The sequence below is a fragment of the Gobio gobio genome (genome assembly GCF_949357685.1).
Source record: "Gobio gobio genome assembly, chromosome: 9".
NCBI classification, from domain to species: domain Eukaryota; kingdom Metazoa; phylum Chordata; class Actinopteri; order Cypriniformes; family Gobionidae; genus Gobio; species Gobio gobio.
In genome coordinates, this window is record NC_137115.1 from 1,786,609 (window position 1) to 1,800,649 (window position 14,041).

The 14,041-nt window shown below is 46.1% G+C and overlaps 1 protein-coding gene across 7 annotated transcripts in view; it reads left to right on the forward strand.

The window, feature by feature from the left end:
• Nucleotides 1–12,572: 12,572 nt before the first annotated feature.
• Nucleotides 12,573–14,041, forward strand: part of shf (Src homology 2 domain containing F) — a gene marked incomplete at its 3' end in the record, with an annotated part of 198,026 nt that continues 196,557 nt past the window's right edge. For 2 of the 7 annotated variants that reach the window (XR_013817239.1, XM_079825889.1), the window contains exon 1: nt 12,668–13,167. Coding sequence is in view for 4 of the 7 variants with exons in the window: in XM_079825889.1 (XP_079682015.1) it covers nt 12,736–13,167 (432 nt within the window). Of the gene's footprint in view, nt 13,168–14,041 lie in introns of all 7 variants that reach the window. The other 5 variants (XR_013817237.1, XM_079825888.1, XR_013817238.1 and 2 more) reach the window with 5 other exon arrangements.

A 14,041-nucleotide genomic window follows, 5' to 3' on the forward strand; every position in this document is an offset into this window, starting at 1 on the left:
TCACAGAGCGGGGTCAGCACATGCTGAGGGTCACAGAGCGGGGTCAGCGCATGCTGAGGGTCACAGAGCGGGGTCAGCGCATGCTGAGGGTCACAGAGCGGGGTCAGCGCATGCTGAGGGTCACAGAGCGGGGTCAGCGCATGCTGAGGGTCACAGAGCGGGGTCAGCACATGCTGAGGGTCACAGAGGGTCACAGAGCGGGGTCAGCGCATGCTGAGGGTCACAGAGCGGGGTCAGCGCATGCATGCTGAGGGTCACAGAGCGGGGTCAGCGCATGCTGAGGGTCACAGAGCGGGGTCAGCACATGCTGAGGGTCACAGAGCGGGGTCAGCGCATGCTGAGGGTCACAGAGCGGGGTCAGCGCATGCATGCTGAGGGTCACAGAGCGGGGTCAGCACATGCTGAGGGTCACAGAGCGGGGTCAGCGCATGCTGAGGGTCACAGAGCGGGGTCAGCGCATGCTGAGGGTCACAGAGCGGGGTCAGCGCATGCATGCTGAGGGTCACAGAGCGGGGTCAGCGCATGCATGCTGAGGGTCACAGAGCGGGGTCAGCGCATGCTGAGGGTCACAGAGCGGGGTCAGCGCATGCTGAGGGTCACAGAGCGGGGTCAGCACATGCTGAGGGTCACAGAGCGGGGTCAGCGCATGCATGCTGAGGGTCACAGAGCGGGGTCAGCGCATGCTGAGGGTCACAGAGCGGGGTCAGCGCATGCATGCTGAGGGTCACAGAGCGGGGTCAGCACATGCTGAGGGTCACAGAGCGGGGTCAGCGCATGCATGCTGAGGGTTACAGAGCGGGGTCAGCACAAGCTGAGGGTCACAGAGCGGGGTCAGCGCATGCTGAGGGTTACAGAGCGGGGTCAGCGCATGCATGCTGAGGGTCACAGAGCGGGGTCAGCGCATGCATGCTGAGGGTTACAGAGCGGGGTCAGCGCATGCTGAGGGTCACAGAGCGGGGTCAGCACAAGCTGAGGGTCACAGAGCGGGGTCAGCGCATGCTGAGGGTCACAGAGCGGGGTCAGCACATGCATGCTGAGGGTCACAGAGCGGGGTCAGCACATGCATGCTGAGGGTCACAGAGCGGGGTCAGCACATGCATGCTGAGGGTCACAGAGCGGGGTCAGCGCATGCTGAGGGTCACAGAGCGGGGTCAGCGCATGGTGAGGGTCATAGAGCGGGGTCAGCGCATGCTGAGGGTCACAGAGCGGGGTCAGCGCATGCTGAGGGTCACAGAGCGGGGTCAGCGCATGCTGAGGGTCATAGAGCGGGGTCAGCGCATGCTGAGGGTCAAAGAGCGGGGTCAGCGCATGCTGAGGGTCACAGAGTGGGGTCAGCGCATGCTGAGGGTTACAGAGCGGGGTCAGCACATGCTGAGGGTCACAGAAGTCGCCAACTTTCTGCAGAGTCAAGAGCTCCAGACCTCCAAACTCCTGTGTCCTTCAGATGAGCTCAAGAACAGTGTGTAGAGCTTCATGGAATGGGTTTCCATGGCCGAGCAGCTCATCCAAGCCTTACATCACCAAGTGCAATGCAAAGCGTGGGATGCAGTGGGGTAAAGCGGGCCGCCACTGGACTCTAGAGCAGTGGAGACGTGTTCTCTGAGTGACCAATCACGCTTCTCTGTCTGACAATCCCATGGACGAGTCTGGGTTTGGCGGTTGCCAGGAGAACGGGACTTGCCTGACTGCATTGTGCCAAGTGTGAAGTTTGGTGGAGGGGGGATTATGGGGTGGGGTTGTTTTTCAGGGGTTAGTTCCAGTGAAAGGAACTCTTAAAGGATTGGTTCACTTTTCAATAAACTTTAGTTGATAATTTCCTCACCCCCATGTCATCCAAGATGTCCATGTCTTTCTTTCTGCAGTCGAAAAGAAATTAAGGTTTTTGATGAAAACAGTCCAGGGTTTTTCTCCATATAATGGACTTCAATGGGCCCCAAACGGGTCAAGGTCCAAATGACAGTTTCAGTGCAGCTTTAAACGACACCAGATGATGAATAAGGGTCTGATCTAGCCAAACCATCAGTTTCTGAGAGAAACCCAGCAGTATTTATGCTATTATTTTACCTCTTTTCAGAGGAACGTGATCATCTCTGAGCTCAGCCATAACTTCCTGAGAGTGAGGTCAAATACGAGCGTGGTCATAGATGTATACATAGATGCCTCATTAGCGCTGGTACGGATCAATAGAATGAGGCATCTACTATCGATACATCTATGACCACACTTGTATTTTGACCTCACTTAGCGGAAGTTATGGCTGAGCTCAGAGATGATCACGCTCGTCTGATAAGAGGTAAAATAATAGCATAAATACTGCTGGGTTTCTCTCAGAAACTGATGGTTTGTCTAGATCAGACCCTTATTCATCATCTGGTGTCGTTTAAAGCTGCACTGAAACTGTCATTTGGACCTTGAATCGTTTGGGGCCCATTGAAGTCCATTATATGGAGAAAAACCCTGGACTGTTTTCATCCAAAACCTTCATTTCTTTTCGACTGCAGAAAGATAGACATGGACATCTTGGATGACATGGGGGTGAGTAAATTATCAGCAAAAGTTTATTTAAAAGTGAACTAATCCTTTAATGCTTCACCAAGACATTTTGGACAATTTCATGCTCCCAGCTTTGTGGGCCCAGTTTGGGGACGGCCCCTTCCTGTCCCAGCATGACTGCTCCAGTGCTCAAAGCGTCTCCATAAAGACATGGATGAGGAGTTTGGTGTGGAGGAACTGGAGTCCTGACCTCAACCCGATAGAACAGCTTTGGGATGAATTAGAGCGGAGACTGAGAGCCAGGCCTTCTCGTCCAACATCACTAATGAAGAATCCCCATAAACACACTCCTAAACCTTGAGGAAAGAAGAGCAGAAGAGCTGAAGCTGTTAGAGCTGAGATGGGTGTGTGTGTGTGTGTGTGTGTGTGTGTGTGTGTGTGTGTGTGTGTGTGTGTGTGTGTGTGTGTGTGTGTGTGTGTGTGTGTGTGTGTGTGTGTGTGTGTGTGTGTGTGTGTGTGTGTGTGTGTGTGTGTGTGTGTCAGTGTGAGTGTTTGTGCTACTAGAATTTATTATTGCTTTCCTTCAGTCTCAGGTGTGTTCTGTGTTGGGTGTAAATATATTATATCTCTATTTCAGATTAGCGTATGAAATATAAAGCAGGCTCATCCTCTGCACACACTCACACACAGGCCTGTAGATAAATATATATATACAGTATATAAAGGTCATCTGTGTATATAAAGGTCGTCTGTGACGGTTGTCATCTCCTCTGTGGCACGGACGAGCTGAACTCATTTGGTGTGATGGACAGGTGATGTGCTCGCGCTGAGGATGTGTGTGTGTGTGTGTGTGTGTGTGTGTGTGTGTGTGTGTGTGTGAGCTTTATACAGGTAAGAACATCAAACCTTCACTGATTATGACAAAACACACCTTTTGAATGATAAAAGGATTATCCATTAAAACTATATTTACTGAAATAGCATACTAATCATAATTACATTTATCTAATCATAATTCATTATGATAAATAATCATAATTATTTATCATAATACATTGCATTTATTTGTACCTCAGAGAAAATCCTCATCACTTCAAAATTAAATAATAATGATAACAATAACGGCCAATTTCAATACTCTAATCATAATTCTGATGTGTGTTTGCAGACTATTTAGAATAATGAAAAAGCAGATTTTATAATAATTGTACACTTTTATTATTGAATTTTAATCGAAAATATTTTATCTTTCTCAAATAACTAATTTAGCGAGATGAAAAGTATTATTAAACCAGACAGAAGAAGTGCACATTTTAATTGATTCTTAATTTTTTTTTTTGGTTATGAGACTAAATATTAATATAATATATTATTTAATAATAATGTGATTTTCCAAATTATATGGCATAAAGGCATCTTTAAAATAAATTTAAAAAATTAAAAAACTAAATATTTAGAATTAAATATTTTAAAAATTACATTTACAACGCAAATCAACCCTCAAAACAACTTATTTATTTATTTTTTAATTTAATTTGCTATTAAACCACAATAATTTTTAAACACTTACATACAACAATGGATGACAGCATCAGTAAAAATACAAATTAAACACTTTTCTGTTGTTCATTCTTTTTACAGTCGTTATTTAGTGGTTGAAGTCACAAAGACAGTGATTTATTTCTGCATAAAATATGTTGCCAGGGTAATTAGGCACGGTCACAGTCACGCGCAGTGCGCGCGCTCGGCTGAAGCGTCAGACAGCTGCTGTCAAGCATGATCATTAGCGTCGATCAAACGCAGATTTTTGCTTATAAACTTTAGATTTTATTTCATTCGTTTTTTTCTCGGGGGGAAACAATGTCGCCTGCAGTCACACGAGTAAGCGCATACTCATCGATATGAGTTATGATAAATAATGATCGTGCGTCATGTTTGTTGCACCTCTCTCTCTCTCTCTCTCTCTCTCTCTCTCTCTCTCTCTCTCTCTCTCTCTCATGATGAATGGATGCACTTTTATGATGGACGGATGCACTTTTATGATGGACGGATGCACTTTTATGATGGACGGATGCACTTTTATGATGGACGGATGCACTTTTATGATGGATAGATGCACTTTTATGATGGATGGATGCACTTTTATGATGGATAGATGCACTTTTATGATGGATAGATGCACTTTTATGATGGATGGATGCACTTTTATGATGGACAGATGCACTTTTATGATGGACAGATGCACTTTTATGATGGATGGATGCACTTTTATGGGCTTAACATTTTGGGCTTCCATTATAAAGCTTGGAATAGCCAGGACATTTTTTAATATAACTCTAAAAGAATGTCACACACACCTAGGATGACCTGAGGGAGAGTAAATTATGGGATAGTTTTTGGGTGAGAAAGAAAAGAATAACCCGAGCCAAAGAAGTATTTTCAGCTGGTCTGTGTGACCGCAGTGCTGATCGTGTCCAAGTCTGAGGAGATGATCCGCCCTGTGGTGGGAGACTCTGAGTTTGTGATGGACGGATGGACACCTGCGGAGACGCGCCGGAAATGGAGAGGATCGTCCTGAAGCGTTTGGGTTACAGACCCGGCCCTGTTCACTTCCTGCAGAGCTCGCAATGCTGGACAAGTGATCGCTGTCCTAATTTATACATCATTCATTAGATTCTGCTCACCAATGCTCATTAATCTGATCATAACTCCAGCCATCAGTGAAATATTCCTCCAGTGTAGATCAACTACACACACACACACACACACAGACTCCAGTGTAGATCAACTACACACACACACACACACACAGACTCCAGTGTAGATCAGCTGTACACACACACACACACACACACACACCACACACCACACACACAAGTGTAGATCAGCCGTTCTCTGTGTGAATATGCAGTAAAGTGTCATTTATTCCTGTCATAAAATCATCATTAGTCCAGTCTTTCGTCATTTCTGTGGAACTATGATGTATTTATATATTTATATATAATATTATATATTTATATATTGATTACAAATTATTTCAGAGACAAATTCTTACTGTCCCCAAAAATTAGTGATATGTTTAAAAATGAGCTCTTATCTCACTGTTGCTAATTGATTTAATGTCTGAATGACAAGTAAACCATCATTTCCCATCATTTTCCCAAAATGACTCGCCTGACTCAGATCTTTTTCTAAACTGCTGCTAAAAAATTTTTTTGTCAAGTTAAAAATGTGTTTTTTTTGTTCTACCCCAAAGACCACATGCTGAAATTGTATTTACAAAGAAATAAAACACCACTTTCCTGCTTTAAAATATAACTTAACCCACGTGTTCATGAGCTTCGCTGGTCCTGTTCCTCCTGGAGCTCATGGCTCTGGATGATGAGCTGACCCTGTTCCTCCTGGAGCTCATGGCTCTGGATGATGAGCTGAACCTGTTCCTCCTGGAGCTCATGGCTCTGGATGATGAGCTGATCCTGTTCCTCCTGGAGCTCATGGCTCTGGATGATGAGCTGGTCCTGTTCCTCCTGGAGCTCATGGCTCTGGATGATGAGCTGATCCAGGTTCCTCCTGGAGCTCATGGCTCTGGATGATGAGCTGATCCAGGTTCCTCCTGGAGCTCATGGCTCTGGATGATGAGCTGGCCCTGTTCCTCCTGGAGCTCATGGCTCTGGATGGTGAGCTGGCCCTGTTCCTCCTTGAGCTCATGGCTCTGGATGATGAGCTGGCCCTGTTCCTCCTGGAGCTCATGGCTCTGGATGGTGAGCTGGCCCTGTTCCTCCTGGAGCTCATGGCTCTGGATGATGAGCTGGCCCTGTTCCTCCTGGAGCTCATGGCTCTGGATGGTGAGCTGGCCCTGTTCCTCCTGGAGCTCATGGCTCTGGATGATGAGCTGGCCCTGTTCCTCCTTGAGCTCATGGCTCTGGATGATGAGCTGATCCTGTTCCTCCTGGAGCTCATGGCTCTGGATGATGAGCTGGCCCTGTTCCTCCTGGAGCTCATGGCTCTGGATGGTGAGCTGGCCCTGTTCCTCCTGGAGCTCATGGCTCTGGATGATGAGCTGGCCCTGTTCCTCCTGGAGCTTATGGCTCTGGATGATGAGCTGGCCCTGTTCCTCCTGGAGCTCATGGCTCTGGATGGTGAGCTGGCCCTGTTCCTCCTGGAGCTCATGGCTCTGGATGATGAGCTGGCCCTGTTCCTCCTTGAGCTCATGGCTCTGGATGATGAGCTGATCCTGTTCCTCCTGGAGCTCATGGCTCTGGATGATGAGCTGGCCCTGTTCCTCCTGGAGCTCATGGCTCTGGATGATGAGCTGATCCTGTTCCTCCTGGAGCTCATGGCTCTGGATGATGAGCTGGCCCTGTTCCTCCTGGAGCTCATGGCTCTGGATGATGAGCTGATCCTGTTCCTCCTGGAGCTCATGGCTCTGGATGATGAGCTGGCCCTGTTCCTCCTGGAGCTCATGGCTCTGGATGGTGAGCTGGCCCTGTTCCTCCTGGAGCTCATGGCTCTGGATGATGAGCTGGCCCTGTTCCTCCTGGAGCTTATGGCTCTGGATGATGAGCTGGCCCTGTTCCTCCTGGAGCTCATGGCTCTGGATGGTGAGCTGGCCCTGTTCCTCCTGGAGCTCATGGCTCTGGATGATGAGCTGGCCCTGTTCCTCCTTGAGCTCATGGCTCTGGATGATGAGCTGATCCTGTTCCTCCTGGAGCTCATGGCTCTGGATGATGAGCTGGCCCTGTTCCTCCTGGAGCTCATGGCTCTGGATGATGAGCTGATCCTGTTCCTCCTGGAGCTCATGGCTCTGGATGATGAGCTGGCCCTGTTCCTCCTGGAGCTCATGGCTCTGGATGATGAGCTGGCCCTGTTCCTCCTGGAGCTCATGGCTCTGGATGATGAGCTGATCCTGTTCCTCCTGGAGCTCATGGCTCTGGATGATGAGCTGGCCCTGTTCCTCCTGGAGCTCATGGCTCTGGATGATGAGCTGGCCCTGTTCCTCCTGGAGCTCATGGCTCTGGATGATGAGCTGGCCCTGTTCCTCCTGGAGCTCATGGCTCTGGATGGTGAGCTGATCCTGTTCCTCCTGGAGCTCATGGCTCTGGATGATGAGCTGATCCTGTTCCTCCTGGAGCTCATGGCTCTGGATGATGAGCTGACCCTGTTCCTCCTTGAGCTCATGGCTCTGGATGATGAGCTGGCCCTGTTCCTCCTGGAGCTCATGGCTCTGGATGATGAGCTGATCCTGTTCCTCCTGGAGCTCATGGCTCTGGATGATGAGCTGGTCCTGTTCCTCCTGGAGCTCATGGCTCTGGATGATGAGCTGGCCCTGTTCCTCCTGGAGCTCATGGCTCTGGATGATGAGCTGACCCTGTTCCTCCTGGAGCTCATGGCTCTGGATGATGAGCTGACCCTGTTCCTCCTGGAGCTCATGGCTCTGGATGATGAGCTGATCCTGTTCCTCCTGGAGCTCATGGCTCTGGATGATGAGCTGGTCCTGTTCCTCCTGGAGCTCATGGCTCTGGATGATGAGCTGACCCTGTTCCTCCTGGAGCTCATGGCTCTGGATGATGAGCTGACCCTGTTCCTCCTGGAGCTCATGGCTCTGGATGATGAGCTGATCCAGGTTCCTCCGTCCCTCATGGCAGCGGCTGCGTTCGCGGATTCTGGGCTCTGGAGGTTTTGTCTTGTATATGAACGGTCATTAAAGGAGACATATTATTCAAAGTTCACTTTTATAAGGTGTTTGAACACAGATGTGCGTCCTCAGCCTATAACGGTAAACATCCACCCAATACTTGTGTTATAATCCCCATCAATCATCATCAATCGCTCATATTTCCCTCTACTCCTGCGGAAGAGTAGGGAAGCCCCGCCCATGGCTGCTGCTGATTGGCCCTTTAGCATAGCCACGCCCCTGAGTGAAGCAGAGAGACGCCATTTCTGTTTCCTCGCTGTATCAGCGCTCGAGTATTACAATGTGTGTGCTACAAACATCACTAATGTTCTGATGAAGAACCAGCATGCGTGGGTCCAGTTCATTTATGAAAGAAATCAGCCCAAAAATCACCAGAATTTTATATATTTGAGCAAATCCGAGAGTAGTTTCTGAAGGACGGGTCAATGCCAGCGCTTCGGCTCTAACTTCCTATCAGAACACGTGAGGATGGCACTTCATATTCTGAGAATGTCTGCAGATTTCCTTCTGAATGAGCTGAACGCTGTACGGCTTATACGGCTAGCGTTAGCATCTTCTCTGACTGTGTTCACAGAGACTAGAGCTGTGGCGTTAGTTTGATCCTGAACACACTCGCCGTCTGCGGGATTCACACACACATTGTATAGTCGGGTGACGAACGTATTACACTCACACACGAGCACCGATACAACCACAGATGAACATGACGGCTCATGCTAGTCGATGAGCTGAAACTCCACAGCTAGCGTCACATAAATGATCCTCTCATCTGTGTGTGTGTTTGTGTGTGTGTGTGTGTGTATGTGTGTGTGTGTGATCCTCTCAGCGTGTGGAGTGTGGAGCTCAAACACGAACGGCTGCTCCACAACTGCTCATTTCTGACATTAGTCTGAGTGAGATTGGCCTGTTCTGTTGTTGATGGAGTATCTGAAGCTCGTGTAAAGGCTCCGCCCTCTTCTGGAAAGGGGGCGGGGAGCAGCAGCAGCTCATTTGCATTTAAAGGGACACACACTAAAATTGCACGTTTTTGCTTGCACACAAATAGACGCAAATTTGACAAGCGATAATAAATGATCTGAGGGTATGAGCTGGAACACATTCTGGACACACCAGAGGTTTATATCACATCTTGTGAAAAGTGTCATTTCCCCTTAAAAGTGGTTTTACACATGTGTGTTTGAGGCAAGTGAGCGTTTCATCTTGATGGTGTGTTTGGCGGAGCCCGAGATGGATTGGTTTTTAAGGCACTTAAAGAGTTCTTAGGCTCTTGAATATGCTTTTAATGTATTTATTATGCTAAACCGTCAGGCTGCATGATTATGAATTTCACTGATATCGTTGTGAATGTAAGCCAGTGAATGAAGTGATGTATTAATTGTAAGTCTGCATTTGATGACAATGTTAATAAATGATTATACACACGTCATGCAGTTGTTTCTCCTTGGAGTGAATGATCGAGTCTTTGGTTTGCCGTGACGGAGAATGAGACGTAAAGAGGGTTAAACTGCTCGCCTCATACTGTGCTTTTGTCCTGAAGGACACGGTGTTTAAAAGAAATATAACTTCATAAAGAGCCACAGCAGTGGCCCTGGCTCGTGCATGTGTGTGTGTGTGTGTGTGTCTCTACTATTGAAGAAGCAAGGCTCCGTCTACAGGATTGGTCAATGCTTCTGAATGGATGACATTGCTTTAGAAACTTCAGAAGCAGAAACTTTGAATGCTTTAGAAATGTTGGATTTTTGTAAATGTACTGGCGTTTTTTTAAAATCCTGAATTCTGGGTAATTCTGTGCACGTTTACTGTCTGATGAGAGACTCGTACAGGTGTTGAAGCGTCTGCTGACCTGAAGGATGACCCATGGGATGTTTTATTCACCAACACGCTTTATAAAAAAAGGCTTTTATCATGTAAGGCCTCTCTAGAAAGTTTAACGCGTATGCTAACACTATTCTTCACTTCCATTGTTAGTGCCGTTTGTATCCCTCCTTTTCTTCAAATCTGGGATGATTTATAATCCAGTTCTTTATATAACAATACAACATCATTTTTCTTGGATAATTTGGTGCCTTTTGACATTTAAAAAACTGAGTTTGATTTTAAGGAAATGTGTGCAGTCATGATGGTGTGATGTGTGACATATTTTGGTCAAGTTCAGGTAAATAAATTTGACAAAGAAAATAAGTGAAATGGAAGATCAAGAATGTCCACCCTGTTAGGGACAGATGCCATTTTTGTATGTGTTTTAAAGTACTGCATTATTAATGCTGGAGAATCTTCACTGTCACTGATTTATTAGCATGTTTTTATTTATATATATATAATTGTAAAAGAGAACTGATAACGGGGTGGAAGTGTAAGCGGGTGAAGTCAGCTAAAATGGGCCACGTTTTGGGAAATGACTTATAATACCATCAAATAAGCTATGCATGAGATCTAATGACATTTTTATAAATTAGCATGGGTCTCTAAAATATTTATATACATTTTAAATGTGAAAAAGTATAATTGTTTTAAACGTATGAGAGTTTGAGTATTAGCACCTTCTCGAGCCACAGCAGGACATTGAGGTGAAATGGGCTGGTGTAAAAACAGAACAACACAGGTAATATCAGCTCAAATCATTCGATTTATATCAGTAAAGTCACACTATTGTCTTCAGTGTGCCACAGCAACACCATAAACATATTCCATTAAACAGAGTTGAACAAATATTTCATTTATAAAATGCAGTTAAAATGATTTGATCATGTGTAGGTTTGTGTTTGTGTGCATTGGTGTCTGGTGTGCATGTATGCTTATCAGATATTTGATTTTGATAATACAGATTAGAACATATTTTACTTTTTTTTTTTTTTATCTCCACTGGTTGTACTGACATATTCTTTTCTTTCCATTTCTCTTTCATTTCTTCCTCCTGCCATACTGTCTGCAATGCAATTTTCTTTTAAAAGATGTTTAATTCTTTTAATTTAGTATGGATACACATCTAGGCCTATAAACCTATTTTCACCCTCAATTTCTGTGTAAAAGTGTGTGTGTGTGTGTGTGTGTGTGTGTGTGTGTGTGTGTGTGTGTGTGTGTGTGTGTGTGTGTGTGTGTGTGTGTGTGTGTGTGTGTGTGTGTGTGTGTGTGTGTGTGTGTTGAGGTTTCTTTTTTTAAATGAAACTTTTTTTATTTGAAAGAGCATGTTGAAACATTGTTCACACCTTTGCTTTTGGTAAGCTTGCACTCTAAAAAATGCTGGGTTAAAAACAACCCAAGTTGGGTTAAAAATGGACTAACCCAGCGATTGGGCTGTTTTAAGCAAACATTTAACCCAACCGTGGGGTTAAAACAACCCAATTGCTGGGTTAGTCCATTTTCAACCCAACTTGGGTTGTTTTTAACCCAACATTTTTTAGAGTGTACTTATTGCTTTAGTAGCCTTATTAATGATGGATGACATGTACTATGTCAGACCGTTACTATTTCTCTGACAAGCTTCATGTAACTCTGCCCTGCCCACCTTAAACTCAGACCAATCAAAACGATTGATACATGTCAACAAGTGCTGAAGCAGCAATGCAAGATCAATGCAATTTAAAACATTTAAGAGACAGCCTTATTTGGCCCATTTTACCCGATGGCCCATTTTAGCTGACTTCACCCTATAAAGAATGTCTGAGCAAACACAAGCTAACATAGGACTGTCAAATAAAGAATGCATGGACTTTAATATATATTATATATATATATAATATTTCCCTTAACAGGATGGATGTACAAAGGTTGATCACATCAAATTTGAAAGATAAAATCCAAAATATGTCATTTAATTTTTCCAACTTTCATTTAAAGGGAAAATATTCAAAAATAACAGGGTGGACAATACAACGGGGAACAAGCTAAAAACATTGATTATAATTGTTCATATAAATTTATATATAAAAAATATATGCATTAGAGAGAATCATTGCTGATATACACACCAATATAACAAATGGATAGAGTCACCTATAATAAGTGTTGAATTTATGATGCAAATGGGCTCCTGGGGACAGCGGGAAATGATATGTGGCTTTTAATCAACTTTAATATGCATAAATGGAGTTATTTATGACTAAGACAGGTTTAAAGCTGATATTGCTCAACATTTGAATGCAGTGAGATCATGATCTTTACTGGGGACACACGCCACTGAATCCCTGACACCTGTGCACAAAACACATGGAGTCAATGATGCATTTTCACGAATGCCAAGTAATGATATGAGATAGCGCGTGCACATCACACTTGTGCAGTTTAGCACATTAACACAGTATTGTTTTTTAGAAGAAAAGCCTTTCAATGGCAGAATACACCGATAGGTGGCAGTGAGTATTCTCAGGTAGAATTTCCCAGTGTATCTCAGCTGTCACACACACACACACACACGCACGCACGCACGCGCTCGCAGGAGTCTCGCGCAGAGTTTCACCAAACAGAAAGTGAACAGGGGGCATTTCGCAGCACTCGGACAGAGCCTGGATAGATCTCGCGTGTTGAGTTTTGAGCAATGCGCTGGCAGCATGGCCAGATGGTTCAAGGAGCACCTGGGTTTCAAAACCACCAAAGCCCCGCCACCCGCGCCTCCGAAACCGGACTACCGACACTTCCACACCGCCGTCTCCAGCGCGCCCGCGCACCTCCTCCAGCAGCAGCCGCTGGGCTCCGGGGTAATGTCCGCTCAGCCCGACATCCTCACCGCCTACAAACTCCAGAAGGAGCTGGACTTCGAGGATCCGTACTCGCCGGGCGGAAACATGCCCTTCTCCACCGGGCTGAGCTCCGCGGGCTCGCCGGACGTCAAGTACGTGTCTCCGAAGCACCGGCTCATAAAGGTGGAGACGGTCGAGCGGAGCGGCTCGAGCTCGGGCAGCAGTAGCGGGGTGACCGCGGTCAAATCCCCCGGCTCTCCGCCCGCGGAGCCCGAGAACAGCGGCAGCGGCAAGCCGGAGAAGGTAAGACCGATGCGCGCTCACCTCCACAGGTACGAGCAGAGCAGGTGAGCCGCGCTCGGGTCCAACATCACTTCTGACAGGACACGGGCTTTTTTTTTTTTTTTTTTTTAAATTATGATTAAGTTAATTAAATATTAAATAAAAAAAAATATTAAATTAAAATATTAACCATTTATGGATGTAATCATTTTATAAAGCGAACGTTACAAACACATTTTTATCTTTAAATAGTGTAAATTGCTCCATTATCACAGAATGAGCTGTGGTGTGTTATAGTAAAGCACACATTTACTCCTCCAGTGTCATCAGAGAATATCTGCACATTCTGGCATAGTGTGTAAGAGTGAAGGCTGCGCTTCAGCGGCTGAGGGCTGCGTCAGAACCGGTCGGACGAGTTGTGTTGTGTGTTCCTCAACGGTTAGGCGGGAGGACACACACACACACACACACACACACACACACACACACACACACACACACACACACACACACACACACACACACACACACACACACACACACACACACACACACACACACACACACACACACACACACACACACACACACACACACACACCTGTTTTCCTCCAATGGAGTAGTTTGTACTGCAGATGCTCTCCTTCAGTAATCGCACTACAGCTGAAATCGTTACCCTGACGACACCCCTCCTTTTAATTGGACATCCCAGAATCTGCGGTCTTTAGCAGGATTGATGAGTCTTGCCTGGGTTTGATCAGCTCAGCGAGAAGAGACTGACTGAAGAAGAGCAGGCCGTCTGCATCACACACACACACACACACACACACACACACACACACACACACACACACACACACACACACCACACACACACTGCCCCTGCCCCTAAACC